Here is an 18,384-nt window from a genome sequence, read left to right as displayed (position 1 = left end):
AGTCCTTGACAACCTCTAGGATCAGGGTCTGTTTCCATGGAGACCAGAAATCCATACTCTCAATAACTATCTTCCATGCTTCTCTGGTGTTTCATCTTTCTTACTGTGACTACCATCACCAAGCAAGGAAGCAGAGCCCCGTGCTTAGCTAGTGAGAACAAACAAAGGACAGCCACCCTGCACCTGCCCAGCTCCAGCCAGTGCCACAAACTCAGTTCTGGCATCTCCACCTATCAACCCTGGACCAAGTATTCTCATTTAGTAAGCAGGGAAGCTGAGGCGTACTAGAGACCAGCACAGCCTTTGAGAACTGCCGAGTGACAGTTTAGATGATAACCTAAGGGGCTGGAGACACAAGCCAGGGTAGTACCAGCTGGCCTGGGAAGATGAGGCAGACCTACAGTCATAGCACGGGAGAGTGGATGCTGAGGACCAGATTGTGGGGGGCACAGGGGGTCTAGGAAGGCAGCAATTCCAGCTGGCCTGGCAGCGGGAAGCAAGGCAGCTTCTGGTGAGGCAGCGGTCGTCTCTTTCTCTACCCAGTGATGTCTGGTTTCAGTTGTCAACAGTGGCCCTGCCTAGCCCTCCTATTGAACAGCGACTCTTTCTTCAGCATTCTCAGGCAAAGCTGCTATTCCATCACACAGTTGCCTCGCAATTCTAGGGTGAACTTCTTTCCCAGCAGAGAACTCTAAAGTCAGGGGCAATTAGCCATGTACACCAACCTCCTGTCAGCTCCCAGGTGCGGCTCTGCCCTACAAAACAACAATCATTTTCTGCACAGGCAAACCTAACAATAAGTAGACTGGTTGTGGCCTTTGTATTGTTGATTCTACATACGGTTGCATTTTCATTCAGTTTCTATCTTGAATGCCTTTTAAAACAATATCTGGATAAATTATTGAAATAAGATATTTTAGATCTAGATTATGATCTGTGATATAAAGCAATAGAGGTGGGAGAATTTGCCAGGTCCCTTAGCACAAATCATGAGATTTCCCAACTCCTTGGACCATGGAGGAGTTACTCCACAAAGGCTGTTTCTCCATCAAATTCTCCAGGTAAGTCTTAGGAAGAATGATTTCATACAAAACAATGGGGATCTAGTTTCTCCATAACTTAGAAATTTTGCAGCAAAGGAGCACATGGTCTTATCTCGTAGATTCTCTTATTTACTTCAAAGTCACAGTTTTTCTCAAAAAAAAAAAAAAAAAAATCAGATCTGTGGATTAAAGTCATCTCTGGTCAAGAAAGAAAGTGAAAGAAAAGGTGACAGAAAAAAAGAAGGGAGGAGACAAGTTGTGTCGTCAGTAGGTGTGGAGATTAGAGCCACAATCCTTGAGGTGGTTTGCAATGCCCGTCTAGGAAAGAAAGTTCGCGTTAAGTGCAACACCAAAGACACCGTCGGGGACTTGAAGAAACTGATAGCGGCCCAAACTGGCACCTGTTGGAATAAGATCGTTCTTAAAAAGTGGTACACGATTTTTAAGGACCACGTGTCTCTGGGAGACTATGAAATCCACGATGGGATGAACCTGGAGCTTTATTACCAGTAGAGGGAAGTCCTCCACCTGGCCCCACCCCGCCTTGCTCTCCCACCCTCCACCTGGCCCCTCCCCGCCTTGCTCTCCCACCCTCCACCTGGCCCCTCCCCGCCTTGCTCTCCCACCCTCATTTACACTGGTGTAGATGTTCATTTATAACAATTGACGTGAATAAAAACTTTGATGCTGCTTTGCTGAAAAAAAAAAAAAAGAAGGCAGGGAAACAGGGAGGGGAGGAAGGGAGAGAGAAAGGGAAGGAGGGAGAGAGAGAAGGAGGAAAGGAGAGAGGGCATTTTAGTTACTATTTTTCTGTTTACAAAAAGCTACCTTTATCATGCCAAACAATATGTTGCAAGTCTTTGGTCAGAAAGCACTCCTCAGATATAATGTTTATTCCATTTCTGCATTACAATGCTCTTGAGGCATGGTGGTGCACGCCTGTACTTCCAGTACTCTGGAAGGCAGAAGTAGGCAGATCTCTGTGAGTTCAAGGCCAGCCTGGTCTACAAAGCAAGTTCAGGACATCCAAGGCTATACAGAGAAACCCTGTCTTGAAAAACCAAACAAACAAAGACACTCTTGAGAGCCTGTATGTGTCTTAACCATCTTCCTTCTCTGAACTCTTGTACATTTAAAAAAAAAAAAAAAAAAAGCTCATTATTGAAATGGTCAAGTTTCCTGCCACAATTTCACTTAAGTGTGGACTCATTCCTGATCAAATTTAGCTATATAATTATTTTTAGGTTTGCCTGGGAAATTTCCATTATAAATGTCCTTTTTAAAAATTCAAAATCTGTTTCTGCTTTGTATTATTCAACAACTATTTGTCAGGCTGCTAAAACATGCCAAGCAGTGAAAAGAACACAAAAGTGACTAAGAGACTAGGCCTCGCTCTGAATGTTATCTACAGCCTAACTGGACACAGCCACACAGTGTGTCACAGTTCAGTACCGTGAAAGCCGTTCCGGGATGGCCAGGCTGATGAGGTACAGGGACTAGGAGTACCACAGACTACCATAGAACCAAGGAGTGATGGCCGACAGGAGCCTCCAGATAGTGCTGGAACAAGATGCTCAAAGCTGGGGTGGGGCAAGTGTTTGCAAAAGATCAGAAGGAGGTGGGTAGCATCCTCCAGCCTAGGACAACAGTGAGTGCTGCCAGGCCGGTGTGCAGGGGTCCCACTGGGCTGCTGGTGTCCAGTTCAGAACACCATGCCTTTCACCCCAAGAGCACCAGGGATTCATTTTCCTTGGCAAGGTTTTATTCCATCAATTTTAGAGACCTGCACCAATTACGTTACTCTCAAAGTGTCACCTCGAGGCTTAAACAGCCTCATTCTGGGCTGCTTCAGCTCTGTCTCCCTCACGCCTGCATCTTAAAAATTCCTTATGCTATATGTAAATAAAGACGACATATTTGTCACGTTGGAGGAGATTCAAAATGAAAAACAACTACACTCATTCCAGTTCCTTCAATCATTCGTATTCCACCTTGCCTCAGAGAAAGAGACAGACAAAGGGAACTGGCCACAAGCCCTCCTTTGTGCTCTCAGGGGCATCTCCCTCCAGTGTTCTGCTCCCTGAGGAGTAAGTGAAGCCATCTACCCAGAGACAGCTAGCAGAACCCCTCCACACCTCAGTCACTTCCAGCCAGGTAGGAGGAAGGCAACTACTGCTCTTCTCTCTCAAGCAGTTTTTTAACTACATTTTTTTTTTTTTTTCACTAGCTATTTGGCCACAAGACAAAGAAATGGCTTTCACTGTGACATCATGCACACTTATTACGGTCTGTTTTCCCTCCCACTTGGCTGCCCTGCCCATGACCTCCATCCCCATCCTGCTAGTTCCCTTCAACCTGCCCCCTATAGTTATCTCATCCAGCTAAAGATAACCTGGGCATTGTGCTCTCTGACTCCCCACCACACATCACACAGTCCTTTATGCATCTTTCTTCCCCATCATAGTCCACTTTTTCCTTCCATGTCCTACATTTATAGAAGAAAAACATGCAATATTTTCCTGAACCTGACTCTTTTTTTTTTTTTTTGCTTAACAAAAATGAACATAAGTTCCATCCATTAAACTGTAATAAAATCACCCTGTAAAATTAACAACAAACTTAATTTTTCTTTACAACTAAATAATATTACATTGTAGTGTGTGTGTGTGTGTGTGTGTGTGTGTGTGTGTGTGTGTGTGTGTGTGTATGTGATGTCTGTCATGTGTATGTCTGTGTGTGGGGTGTATGTGTGTGGGGTGTATATATGGGTGGATATATAGTGTGTGTATGTGGTGTGTGTGTGGTGTCTGTGGTGTGTATGTATGTGTATGGTGTGTGTGTGTGTGTGTGTTTGTGTGTGTGTGTGTGTATTCATTCATCTGTTATAGACACCTATGCTGGTTCTGTCACAGCTATCAAGAATGATACGTGGGCTGGGGAGATGACTCAGTTGGTAAAGTGCTTGCTTTACAAGCTTGAGGACTTGAGTTCAAATCCCAAGAATCTATTAAAAAATAAAAGCTGGGCAGGGTGAGTAGAAGAGACAGATAAAGTTAGTCGTTGGCCTGGAACTTGACTCGGTTTTCATTAGTTGTTTGGTCAGCATACAAAGAAATGGTTTCTGTTGTGACATTTTCATGCATACGTTTTATACTTTGTTATTTTCCCCCTCCACTGCCCTGCCCACAACCCCTGTCCCTGCCTTGCTAGTTCCCTTACTACCTCACCCACTTGACTTAGTCAGTCTCAGGCCAGTGAGAGACCCTGCCTCCAAGGTGGAAGAATCCTGAGGAATGACATCCAAGGTTGCCCTCTGACAGCAACATAAACATGCACACATGTACTCATGTGCACACGTGCACCCATCTATACACATACACACATATAGTGCAGCAATTGCATGGCTGTGCAAACATCACTGTAGTAAGTTGACTTGCAGTCCTTCATGCCTATAGCCAGCAGTGGTGTAGCTGGGTCATGTGGTCATTTTGTAGTTAGGATTTTTACCTCCACACTTACTTCCATAGCAACCATATCAGTTTACATTCCTACAGGGTGGTAGTAAGGCTTCCTCTTTCTCCACACTCTTGCCAGCATTTATCGCCATTTCTCCCTTTTGTAATTCTTATGAAGGTTAAAAAATGCCATATGTACAGTATTTATCATGATGCTTGAATCCTATCCGTTTTATTATTAAGCATTACTGGATAATGTAAAACACATATATAACTGGAATAAAATTAGAATTTGCCTTTTATTAAATTTTTAATATTATGTATAAATGTGTATATACTATATATATTTTATGTGTTGAATGCACACATATGTTATATGTTGAATGTCCCTTTAGAAACCTCTCATTTTAATTTTCTACTGTTTGTGTTTATGTGTAAATGCAGGCATGTGCTTGCATGTGGCAGGAGTGGGGGGGGTCACAGGACAATCTTGAGGAATTAGTTCTCTCTTTCCACCTTGTTTCTGCCACAGTGCATACTCCAGGCCACCTAGTCTGCCTCCCTTCTCTCTGTAATAATGCTGTGATGACAGATGCATGCCACCAGATCTTGCCGTTTTACATGGGTCCTGGGGGCTAAACTCAGCTCACCCGGCTTGTGTGGCAAGCAGGCACTCTTCTCCCACTGAGCTGGACCCCAGAAACATTCAACAGGGGCTATCTCTGAGACCACAGCCTAAGGAGCCAGAGATGAAAAAAGATTACTTTCCATTTCTCAGTTTGCTCCTTTCTGTAATCTTTAATTCTTTTTTTTTTTTTAAACCAAGAGTTCCAGAACCATTTATAATGAAAATCCCATTGGACAAAAATCACAACTATGACTTTTTCTCCAATCTTAGAATAATAATACGGAAATGACTTGTGTGGAAAACAAACAGGTGAAGAAGGTGGGTTTGATTGGTCCAAAAAGACCAGGCCAAGAGAAGTCTTTGTTCTCAAACTGTCAAAAGGCACCACATGAAAGAGGGGTTAACACTTCCCCTTGATGAGGGTGCCCAGTGGCACTCAGAGGAAAGGGAAGCAGGCTATCTGAATGAGACCTGATAGGCTGTGGTCATGTGGAGGGGGGAGGAGGTCCCTTTCTGTCCGAGGTCTAGGGGAGGGGAATAAGTTGGAAGAGGGAGGGAGGGAGGGTGGAAAATGGAAAGAAGATACAAGGGAGGGAATAACAATCGGGATGTAATCTGAATAAATTATCATAAATTAACATTTAAAAAATAAAAGAGGGATTAAATTTGTTTTATAACTGAAGAACAGAAAGGTTACTTCTGCTCCAACACAGAAAGGACTCCAAGAGCAATCTAAAGACACCGCCTCTGGAGGCCAAGCATGCTCCGCGGGGCTACAGGGCTGTGCCCAGGAATCTGATTCCTTGAGAGCTCGTTTGGAGGCTTGACCAGGAGCATGCAGCTGCTTTTACATCCCTGAGCCTGATCAAAGACTGGCCCTCTTCTATCAGGAAAGGCCATCCATCCTCTTCAGTTGAGCGTGCCATTTGGAGAAGGATGTCCATGCAGAGGCGAGGGAAGATGTGGACACCTGCCTAGCCAGCCAGATCAGACAAATCAAGCCCAGTAATCAATTGGATGAAAGATACCACAGCCATATTGCCCTCACGTCCAAGAAAGTTCAGCTCCTAGGATTCTCCTCCCAATTCGAAGAGTTCTTGCAGGACTAAGCACTGGAAATTTGAACATATTTTGCTCATTACCTATCCCATAACTAGTGCATAGGGAGATTTGCCTTCAAAGTATAAAATCTCTACATGGAATCAAATACAAAAAGAGTATTACACGTATATTTATTCATATGACGTATAAAGTTACCCAAATATATATGCATTTCATGATACTAAAACACAGTTCAGAATGTGAATACTACATTTAAACACCCTGAACATATAGTGTTTACTAAAGATAATTTTTATTTCCAGATAGATTCTTACACTCAATTTTTAAAAAAAGTATTTTAGCATTCTTCCTGTATTAGTCACTTTGTGTCACTGTGACAAAATTCATGGTGTAACTACTAAAAAGGGCAAAAGGTTTATTTGGGCTCGTGGTCTTGGAGGTTTCAATCCATAGTGGCAGGGAGAATGTGGTGGAGTAGAGCCACTTAAACCATGGCAACCAAGAAGCAGAGAGAAGGAAAGGGCTGGCCCAGGTGGGACCACCAAAGGCAGAACCATGAAAACTACACCTGTGACCCACTTCCTCCAGACAACCTGTGCTTCCTAAATCCCCCCAGCCCCCAAACAGCACCAAGTGTCCAACACATGAGTCTGCGAGAAACATTTCATATTCAAATCACAGAACTTCATTTTCCTTATTCTTTTCAATTTCACTAATATATCCCATATTTTAAGTGGACTGTCTTTTATGGCCTATCAGTGTGAGCTTGGCACGTTGGCCTTAACTGGCTGAATCTAAGGACCTTGACTTTTGTGAGCTTTATTAGCTCTACCTTCCCTCGAAGGCAGAATATACACAAGAGAAACGTGGAGTTTCTCAAGCAGTGTAGTGGGATAGCCCCGGTGCCTGGGACATGACTTTGGAATGACAGACCTTTCAGGCAATAATCTGAATGAACTGAAAGCCAGCCAGCCAAAGTAGAGGACTCAGGGTGACATCTGACGGGAGACTGTACTGGACTCTAACACTTAAGAAGCTGTTGAGTTACAAAGTTATTACAGTCCTCAAACAGCTGCTGTCCCTCTTTTCTTTGAAAACAGAAGGAAAATCAAAGTTGATAAGATTGATTTCAACAATCAGTTGACACTGTGCCTACACAGAAAATCACTTTAGTTCGGCGGAGGAAAACTCAGCCCATGGAGACAAAAGACTGAGTACCCCAGAGGCTGAGGATAGAGGATCACTACAGTCTAAGGCTAGCCTGGTCTACATAGTGAATTCTAGGCTGGCCAAGGCTATATCTTGAGACCCTTTCTCCAAACTAAACAGCACCAGCAAGATGGGCCAGGAGGTCAAGACACTTGCTACCAAGACTGAGGACCTGAGCTTGAACCGGTAATCCACATGGTAGAAGGAAACAACTGACTCCTGAAAGCGGTCTTCCAACCTCCACATATGGCACACACACACACACACACACACACACACACACACACACACACACATATGCATAAAGACACACATAACATACAAATAAAATGTAACTAAATGGAGTAAATTTCAAGAAGAAGACGATGACAATGACAATAACCAGAGTCTCTAGGTTGCTTTTTTCAGTAGATAAGTCTTTAATAATATCATCATCATCCTCATGCCATAATTAGGGAACACACAGACAGCAGGGGTAAAAAAAAAATTTGCAACTTCAGCCATATTGCTTTGAGCTTCAGCTAAAGCTGCGTGTTAAGAATGTCTACTTGTTTCCTCTTTTGCAAGTAAGGAACAGGTTTTAAACCTGGGTTTTCCAGTTGGTAACAATAGTTCTGAGGTTTCACTCCCATGCCACTCCAGTCTCAGGGAACACGCGCATGAGCGCGCGCACACACACACACACACACACACACACACACACACACACTGCCACTTTATCTGTTTAACAGCATTCTAGAGAATGAAATAAGTGTCCAAGAGGAGTTGGGTATATATTGTCATATATGTCTAAGGTGTGATTAAGCTTTGCATTTTTTTACAGGGGCATCCACATATTTTTCCAATTCAAAAACATTCCTGCCAGAACAAAGCCCTTGAACCAACCTCCTACCCAGCCCACCACGGCATACACAATCAGCTGGATAAATGGGCAGATGACTGCTGCATTAGAAATGATCTATGAGTTTAATTAAATGTCTTAACAAATGGATATATATATACAGCGCAGGCCACACTTTGAGCCTCTTAGAAGAAAGAGTATAATTAAGCAAGACGTACAGTTGCACTAGGAAACAAATACGGTTCTCAGAATCTAATCCCACATCCAAACCAAACATTATCACTCTAAACCATGTTTTCAATTGAGAACATGCCTCAAGTCAACAGTCCCACCAGCCCGCTGCAGGCCAGCCTCAGCATTCCACAGAGCAGATGCGGGAGGGAAGGGGCGGGGCAGGGAGCCTTGAAGAGGGAGGGGGCTCTTGAAGCAGCACTAGTTTGATGAGTACTTCAGAGATAACCTTATGGTACCTTCTTCTCCCACCCTATCCTCCCACCCGCTCCCCCGCAGTTAACAAGGCATTTCACTGTTCTCTCCACCTACTGAAAAACCTGAGTTAGGGAGGCAGGAAAAGCCAACCCTCAAAAGTCCAGGACCTACCTAAAACTTCTGTGCTAGTATGGCTGTCCCTAGCAAAGGATGGACCACCGGAGGCCCAAAAGATTGTATTCTCAACTGAACTCTCCCAAAATGTTTAGTCTTGTGTTTGGATATCACTGAGCCCAGGAAATATATTTTTCCTATAAAAAATATGTATTTTTCTATAATATGACATACTTTAAAAAACAAACCCCCCACTCATAAAATGATTCTTGTGGGAAAAATGCATTGACTCATTTTTTTTTCCGCATCTCTGATGTGAGGGCTTCTCCACACTTATCTGAAATGTGTTCATTTCAGTTATTTCAACGTGTTCCCCAAATGTCTATGGGTCAGAGCACAAGAATCTGTTAAAGATGTGAAAGAGGGCCATGCCCAGTCAAAAGATAAATAGCAATCATGTAACAGATCTAGAAAATGCTCAAATAATCAAACATAGCATCACTCCCCAAACCCTGAAAACAGCAGTCCACTAGGGACAATATGTTTATAAGGTGGTCTGAGAGACTCTCCCACCAACACTCTCTTCAACTGAAACCGAAGCTTAACTAGTTAACGCCTTTTCAGTCCAGAACATCCAAACATTTAGGGATAGCATTTCACGTCACTTTCTGGAAGAGGGAAACAGGCAGTGATAGGCCAAGGAGAGATATGACACAGTTACAATCCACAAGCAATTGTCTGTAAAGTGAAGGAATAAAACCCTACTTGTTTTCATCCCAAGGTGACTCTCACCAGAGTCCTCAACTGCCCAGTAGTAAAGCCACCAAGGTAGAGCCAGCGCCCTGAGGTTCCCATCCTGGAAAAGTAAACAAACAGCTCTTACACAAGTCTTTGGCCAGCAGGGATTCCTGGGTGACTGTTTTGACACACAAATGGCTAACTCTCACCGTGTCTAAGAGGTCTCTAACTCATTAAAACATTTTATGAGACTTGCAAACACAGATACAAAGTTTGGAAGCATTTCCGTCTCCCTATACGAAAAGCTTTAGGAAACATTAGCATGCAAAAGAAGATCAAAGCCAACAACAGAGGAAACAAATTGCATTGTGTAAAGCCTAAGAGCCTGTTGTTTAACTGGGGTCTTGGTCCCAGGTTTCTTCCGCGGGAGAAAGGAAACATTAACCATAGAGGATCACTTAGACGCGGCAGAGCTTTACATAATTGCAAATAACAGCAGCATCTGGGGAACAACTGGAATAAACGCAAGCACCAAAAGCACTAAGCACTTCTCCTTCACCTCGGCTCCAGCTGCTGGGCGGAGAAAGCAACCGCCTCGCCTGGCGGCGCCACTCTCCCCTGGCTCCCTCTCTTCCCCTCTCCTCCCCTCCCCTCCCCTTCCCTCCCTTCCCTCATCACCCCGCCCCCCGCTGGTGTATTCAGCAGCCTAGGGAGATTAAGAGGTGCTCGCTAATGTCACCGAGCCTCCAGACGGATCTAACGTTTCTTAGCTCCCTGGACCAAAGAAATTAGAGACGTTACACCCTGTGGTATTAGATGCCATGGCTGCAACCTAGCCTCTCCCAGCCTGGGCTGGAGACGCACTCAGGGCCGCTACCTGAGCTGTCCGTGGTGCTGGCGCGGTGCGGAGGCTGCCGGGCGGGACTGCGTGTCGCGCCGGCAGTCACTCTCTGCGTGCCAGCCGCCGCGCCCCGCGCGCTCGAGTCCCCGTGACTGTCCACCAGCTGCAAAGATTCATAACCATCGCTGCTGGTCTTTTTCCGGTAGCTCCCGAGGAGGCTCATGGGCAAGCCCGGAGAAGAAGGGGAAGAAAAAAAATATCAACCTGGGAAAGGAAGGGGGAGGGGAAGGCGGGACAGACTGAGAGAGGGATGAAATAATAACAATAATAATCAAGTGCCCGACATGACGCGGAGAGGAGGCAAAGGAGGGAGCGGCCCCCAGGAAAGGCTCTGCAGCCACCGCCCGAGCACAGCGCGCGCAGCCGGCCCGGCCACCCGTAGGTTGGACAGCGCCCGAGGAAGTGTAGGTGTAGCCCGGCAGTACCCGGGCAGCTCTCAGAGTGGCTGGAGGGGGAGGGAATAAACTGAAGCGAGTAAAGGAGCGGAGAGTCGAGGGAGGGAGGCTGAAAGCGGAAAACGGGGCGGGGCAGGATGGGGAGGGGACCACGACAACGCGGAGGGAGGGGTGTGTCAGCGCTCCCGCCTGCTTCAGGGGGAAAAAAGGAGGTGTCTCTGGCCTTGGAGACCCGCACTCTTGGTGGAAGAGAGAGAGGCAGGCACGCCCATTTCATGTAACTCTGCTCGTCTTTGTTGAAGGATTCGGCAAGTGAAAGCCACCTGGGTTGATCAACCTGGTGGACTGGCTTGTAACTCCAGTAGGAGGGGGAAAGGAATCTGTTGATGGCAGACCATCTGTGTACTCAGAGCAGAGAGGCACACTCCCGGCACGGGATGAGCTGCGGACGTGAAAGAGCTGACTCCAAATGGGGCAAGGGGGCTAGGGCCAGATCTGTTCAGCAATATTTGTTGAAGAGATAGTCGGGGAGAGGATGTAAAGTCATGTACACTTCCAGGTCTCTTATCCTTTACCTTGGAACAGGGAGAAAGGACTCCCTAGCTCAGCTGGCTTGAGGAATGTCTGGAAGGGGAAATATACCAGATTTTCCTTCCACCCTCTAGCCTCGCCCCTCATTTTCCTTTCATAGTTATAGGCAAGGAAAACAGCCATTATGGGAGGGAATCTATCAGGAAGTTAACTAGCTGGATGGCCAAGGCCTCTTCTTGAGGAAGGCTCCGCAACTCCACGTGCCTAGCTTCCCACTGGTGATTTCTGTATTCTTAAAGAGGCCCCAGCATTGTGTGAGTTTCAGGCCTCCACAATCTAGATATGAACTCTTGCTCAGTCTCAAGATGCAATCGCCCAATGGTGGTTCTCACCTGATAGTATTGCAGAAGGCTCCCTCCTCTGCTCAGTGAAAGACTAGATAAAAAATGTTGACTACCATTTTTCTCTCCTGGTGTTTGGGTTAAGTAAAATGAAAACCTTTCAGAAGCACCCTGACAGTTTCCTGTGATAACAAGAAGAAAAAGTACATGTGTGTGCAGTGTGTTGGGGGAGCAGGCACAAAGCCAGGTTGACTTTTGACTTGTTTCTTGGCTTACATAGTTTTCTTTGGATGTTATTATTTTAATCATGTCAGGACACATATACACACAAAGAAAAAATAACAGCAACTACGAGTCTTCCATCCAGATCATCTGGAACCTGAAGTTCCCTGGTAACTATAGCTCCTTGTAGGCCTAATCACAATAAATTAACTGGCTTGACAGGGATTTTCTTGTTCAAAGATCACCCAGACCCACACGCTGCAGGTAGGGAAGGAGTCAGAAGAAGTCAAGAATTCTGGGTGCTAGAATCCTTCATTTCTTCTCCACTCCCTGTCCAGTGCATTCCCAGCTGCTGAGGTGGAGTGGGACCAGAAACAGAACCCAGAGCTAATGCTTGCTTGTAACAACTTTGAATGGTGGCAGGAAAAACGGAAATATAGTTTTAAACACAAATGTTTCAATGATTTCCAGCTTGCAAATCTGTAAGCTTGAGCTATTTTGGTTACTTCTCTGAAGCAACAACTTAAAAAAAAAAAAAAAAACTGAGTAACAAAATAGTTTTCAGTGACATTTAATAATCTCTTTCTGCACTTTCTCAGTTCATTACTGATCCCCCGGGAGCACAAATATCTATAGTGTCCATTATGTGTCTCAGCAAATGCTGTCTATATAGTCACTGGATACAGACAATTTAGAGATGACCATTTCTGAAAGGAAAAACTATTATTTTCAAAAGGAGCACTGTGGGCTATTTTTGCTACACTTCAGAATCACAGACATACTAGTAAAAGAAACTGAGACATATGCCTTTGTATTTTTGGATCTCTATCTCCCAAGTTTGCAGATTTAAAGAAAGACATGAATGGGCTAGACAGCATCTTTTCTTTTCTCCCCCCCCCCCCGCCCCTTCTTTTCTGGGATCGAACCCAGAATCTCAAACATGGTAGTCAAGGGTTGAACCACTGAGTACACCCCTGAGCCATATCATTTCATTTTTTACCTTTATACTTAAGACAAACTAACTCAATCAGAATAACCCTTAACATTTCTACCAAACTAGGATACAATGAACACAGTAAGACTATACCACCTAGATTTACTTACAACAGCCTAAAAACTAAGGTTTGGGGTTTAACTTGGAACATCCACAACTTAGCTCTAATGGATTCCTAAAACGCTTGCTTCCTCGTGAAGATCGTTCTGCTCTGCACTACCAAGTGTTCAGGAAAAGACAACTAGCATAATGTAGCTCAAGAAATAATTAAACAGTACCTAGCATAGCTGTGTATACTAAGCACATAAATGTCTCTCTCCTGTTGTCACCATGCTGGTCTGTCTGCTAACACAGTTCTATCTTGTGCTTTTCTGGTCCTAGTTTCTCCCAGGAGTGCAGCTGAAAGGAAAACTAAGTATTCTTTTCTCCAGAAGTAAAGAGATAAAGTTATCTGTGTTACTGGTAAGAACATGGTAAGGGGTGGACACATGGTTCAGCTGGTAAAGGGTTCCCTCCTGGGCATAAGAACCTAAGTCTGAGCCTTAGCACCAAAGTGAGGAAAAGAGTTAGGAATTTAGGCATGGCCACCCATGTTTATAATCCCAACACTCGGGAAGTAGAGAAAGGAGAAATCCTGAGACTCCAGGCCAATAAGAGACCCTGTATAAACAAAAACAAAATGTTGGATGGACCACACCTGAGAAAACACAGAAATGGAAATCAGCTACTGGCCGCACACGCGCACACACACACATGCAATAACAATGGTGAGAAACTGGGCTTCAGGAAGGGAGGAACTACTGTAAAAGCCAAGGTAAGCACAGAGGCTACTCCGCTACTTCCCAAGATCAAGCTGATCCACAGAGGCTGGAGAGATGGCTGAATGTTCAAGAGTACTGCTGCTCTCTCAGAGCACTGGAGTTTGGTTTCCAGCATCCGTGTTGGGCAGAAAATCATTGTCTATAGCTCCAGCTCCAGGGGATCAGAGGCCCATTTCTGTCCTACACACACACACATACACACACACACACACACACACACACACACACACTTTGTTTATTATAGTATATATTATATAATAATTATATTATATAAAATACATGAAAATATTATAATCAATTAATAACTAATTTATGAAAATAAAACACAATTGCCAAGTGTGGTGGTGTACATGGGAGGCAGATGGAGCTCTGTGAGTTCAAGGCCAGCCAGGTCTGAATAGTGAATTTCAGACCAACTAGGGATACACAGTAAGATCATACTTGGATAAATAAATAAATATTCAATGAAAAGTAACAGATTGATCCATAATCTATTTTATCTCAAGAATGAAATATCACATACAGGGATAGACTCAAAGGACTGAATGCTCTCTTTGGGGTGACTCTGGCGGGTTTTTTTTAGTAACGACATATTAAGTGTCTACACTGAGAGACGTTCAGGAGCTGGTCTCTCTTTGTCCATACCCCCAGCCAAACACTCTCTGCCCACAGAAAACGTCACCCACATTTGGCAGGGAGGCTTCAGAGTGAAGATAAGCCAGGACTGTGCCACCCTGTCACTTCTGGGAACCATCAAAGACAGAAATGGAATCTGAGGCCCCCAGGCTCTGGCCAAACGACCTTATCTGTCTTACTTTTCTCATGGAAAAGGAGCATAATTCCATTATTAAAAAAGTTTGACGGAGATTTTTTTTTTAATTTAGGTATATGTGTGGATGTCACTGCAGAAGCCAGAAGAGAGTATCAGATTCCTTGGTGCTGGGATTAGAGGGTTATAAGCCTCTAGAAGATCTCTAGAAGATCAGCAAGCTCTCTCACCCACTGAGCCACCTCTCCAGCCTTTAAGTCAGTTAGCATCACATAGGAAAAGCTTAACAAATACTGTCATCATTACCTATTTTTACTACTGCTACTACATTATTATTTATAATATATAATATTATGACTTTTTGCCATTATTTCCGACTATTACTGTATTTTATACCTAATTAAATTACTTTTCCAAAATGTAAATATTTTTCCATCTTTAAAATTAAGCTAGAACCTGTCTTGAATTAAGAGATGTGTTATCGACCTGGTGGCACTCAGCGGAAGGACAGCAGGTTACCAAGAAGAGACTTGATACCCTATGAGCATATACAGGGGGAGGTAATCCCCCTCAGAAACAGTCATAGGGGAGGGGAATAATGGGAAAATGGGGGGGGGGAGGGAAGAATGGGAGGATACAAGGGATGGGATAACCACTGAGATGTAACAAGAATAAATTAATAAAAAAAAATTTTTAAAAAAGATGTGTTATCATAATGCTAGATGACAACACAAAAAAAAATTTTTGTATAAGGTAAAGTGATTTTCTGCCTTGGTTTTTTATTTGTTTGTTTGTTTGTTTGTTTTAAGATTTATTATTTATTACTTATACAGTATCCTGCCTGCATGGTACACCTGCACACCAGAATAAGGCACCAGATCTCATTACAGGTGGTTGTGAGCCACCATGTGGTTTCTGGGAATTGAACTCAGGACCTCTGGAAGAGTAGACAGTGCTCTTAACCTCTGAGCCATCTTTCTCCAGCCCCCTGCTTTGGGTTTTTACAAGTTTGCATGTGTATTTTTCCTATTACATTTGGAGTATTTAGGAAGGAAAATCCATGTTTTCTTTGTGTCCCATGACAACCAACCAGTGAGTACTCAAATAGTAAGTAAATGCATAAGGCCATGGGTTCAATCTCCAATACAACTGAAACAAAGAAAAAAAGAAAAGAAAAGGAATAAAATAGTGAGCACATACTAAATTCACAAATTAATAAAGAAACAAAAATACTAAATTACCACATCCCTTTTATATAGGTGGTGTGCATGCATATGCGTATATGTGGCACAAATGTGTATGGTGTGCATGCAAAGATACAAGGTTGTCTTCAGGAATCATCCCAGGTCACTCTTCCGTGCTATTCACTGATGCAGGGTCATCAATCAAACCCAGAGCTCACAAATAGAGCTAGTTTTGCTAGCCAGCTTGTCCTGGGGCTCCTCTGACTCTGCCTTTGGAGGTGAAGATTACAAGCGAGCTGCCATGCCCACTGGGCATTTGTGAGGCAGGGGTGGGGGGATGGGGCTTGGAGATACAAATTCAGGCAAGTGTTTTAACCACCAAGCCATCTCTCTGGCCTTATTCTAGTGATTTCTTTTAAATTTTGTAATATTCACATCGTGGCCTACTGGTGAACTGTAAAATAAACTTAACAGTTCATAGCCATTACTTTCACCGAAAGGATGTAAGATTAAAAAAAAAAGATGTAAGGTTTTTTTTTTTTAATTAGTTTGGGAAGTGTTGTTTCTTAAAATACTGCTTCAGGTGGTGGTGGGTGTGTGTTTGTGTGTGTGTGTGTGTGTGTGTGTGTGTGTGTGTGTGTGTGGTGTGTGCGTGCTTACACTAAGTAATGATTTAGAGGCGCTTCTCACCATGGATTCTGATGGTAAATGTCTTCCTGTCTCTCCCTTGAGCATAACATCTGCTACTGACCACTCCCAGTGTTCCTACTGAGACAGCCCTCTACACTGCAGCATCTGGTTTCACTTGAACAACTGGATAACGAAGAATTCTTATTAGGTGTTAAGTGAGGGCAAAGGTTCTGGTGTGTTCTTCCTGTTATAAAGGCAGGCCTCTAACCACAGTCCTTTCCATTTTCTGCTGTGACCAATAAAAACCAATGAACAGCATGAAGACTTCGGTGGGCAGTGCACCTCTGAGGCCTATTCAGACTACTTCCTTGTGGGATACAACCTGTGAACAGACACAGTTGGGGCTCTAAGCTGAGCAGTTCCTAGCTGCGTCCGAGGCATCATTGGTCTGTCTGGGTTTTTAAAAAGAAGAGCTATTAGTTTATGTATTCCCAAAAGGTCCCCAGACTCCAGTTTTTGTGCCATATGTCATCACCTTTCCTAGCCTGCTCTTCTAGTTTCTCCCAGGCCTCCCAGCCATTTGGGCCTGAGACCCGTAGTGTCAAAGTCTCACCTGAAGAACGAAGGACAAGACCACACCAATACCAAAATCTACATCTTTGAGCCACAGCCAGGAAAAAGCAGGGTGGACCAGACTCTTCCTCCTCCTCCTCCTCCTCCCACAGTAAAACTGAAGGCACCGACTTTTGACTTTCGGGAGTCTCTCGGTCTCAAACTTCCTATCTTCTTGAAACTTAGCTTGTCATTCCCCTCTCCTCCTCCAGTCGCTCAAGTGCTCCCGTCTGGCTCAAGTGCTCCCGGCTGCTAGGCATCAGCTGATCAAGGACCCAGCAAAGAGTCACACAGGTAACTAAGAGCAGCTGTCAAGAGTTATACACAGCAACACACAAGAGCAAGCAGGCCGTGTGCTGGAAAACGATGAGCATGCTGGAACATCTAACACAAGAAAATCTCTTACTTAGCATTACTTGGGAGAAGAGATGTCTGTTTTGGGGACCTGACCGAGTGCTGGGTCTCCTGGAAAACAAGACCAGCTCACTGAGTATTTCCCATTTTCAGATTCCGTTCCTTACTTATTTCTCACATTCTTGCCAACCCTGAAAATGCCACCTTACTTTTAGAGTACCTATGTCACTCATACAGATATCAAGCCTCCAATGTCAAATTTTGTGGCCACTGCACAAGGCTACAGTGGTAATTCCACTATGAGAGGGAAACTTAGAGCCAGTGGGATCAGCACACTTGTCTCGGGGTGAGCAGCGAACAGGGAGTTGCCCTGGCTTTACTGCCCACATGGTAGCTTCTGCTCGGTGAAGCCTGAAAGCTTGATATAGCTTCCTCAGATGCACTCTTTCTTCAAAAACAAGTGGTTCAAAGAACATTTCAGGTCCTACACCTAAAAACTGATGCTTGGTTACCTTCTGGTTCAATACAAAATCACTAGAAGGAAAATGCCTTTATTCTCATCAAAAGCAAGCTCCTAGATCCAATACCTGTACTATCTTTGCACTTGTAAATTAAAACTACTTACAATACAGTTTAAATTTTTTAAGTATCTCTTAATGGAGTGTGGTGGCATACATTCATAATGCCAGCACTGAGAGTCTGGGACAGGATAGACAATTCAAGGCTGGGCTAGGCTACATAGTGAGACTTTATTTCAGATAAGTAAAAAAAATTTTTGTTTGTTTATTTCTTTGTTTGTTTTCAAGACAGGATTTCTCTGTGTAGCCTTGGCTGTCCTGGACTTGCTCTATAGACCAGACTGGCTTCAAACTCACAGAGATGTTCTTGCCTCTGCCTCCCTGAGTGCTGGGATTAAAGGGATGTGCCACCACACCTGGCTAGATAATTTTTTTTCAGTTTTTTGAGACAGGGTTTCTCTGTGTTATCTTGGCTGTCCTGGACTTGCTTTGTAGACCAGGCTGGCCTCAAACTCACAGTGATCTGCCTGCCTCTGCCTCCCATGTGCTGGGATTACAAGCGTACACCACCCTGCCTGGAAATGAATACATTT

General features: G+C 44.1%; 2 protein-coding genes across 7 annotated transcripts in view; one reads left to right on the top strand and one right to left on the bottom strand.

Moving 5' to 3' along the window:
- Positions 1-18,384, bottom strand: part of Dnajc6 (DnaJ heat shock protein family (Hsp40) member C6) — a 165,096-nt gene that overhangs the window by 94,350 nt on the left and 52,362 nt on the right. Inside the window, exon 1 of one of the 6 annotated variants that reach the window (XM_051164801.1) lies at positions 10,397-10,598. The exons of the other annotated variants lie outside the window; for them this stretch is intronic. Coding sequence (XP_051020758.1) covers positions 10,397-10,583 — 187 coding nt within the window. The 5' untranslated portion in view covers positions 10,584-10,598. Of the gene's footprint in view, positions 1-10,396; positions 10,599-18,384 lie in introns of those variants that run through there. 6 annotated transcript variants of the gene reach the window in all.
- Positions 1,015-1,595, top strand: LOC127205730 (ubiquitin-like protein 5). Its single transcript, XM_051164998.1, has 2 exons — positions 1,015-1,061; positions 1,328-1,595. The coding sequence occupies exons 1-2, from the start codon at positions 1,015-1,017 to the stop codon at positions 1,554-1,556; spliced, it is 276 nt and encodes a 91-aa protein (XP_051020955.1). The 3' UTR covers positions 1,557-1,595.

Source organism: Acomys russatus, chromosome 2, assembly GCF_903995435.1.
Source record: "Acomys russatus chromosome 2, mAcoRus1.1, whole genome shotgun sequence".
Classification (NCBI taxonomy): Eukaryota; Metazoa; Chordata; class Mammalia; order Rodentia; family Muridae; genus Acomys; species Acomys russatus.
The sequence above is the reverse complement of the archived record's forward strand: the minus strand, read 5'-3'. Positions and strand labels throughout refer to the sequence as shown.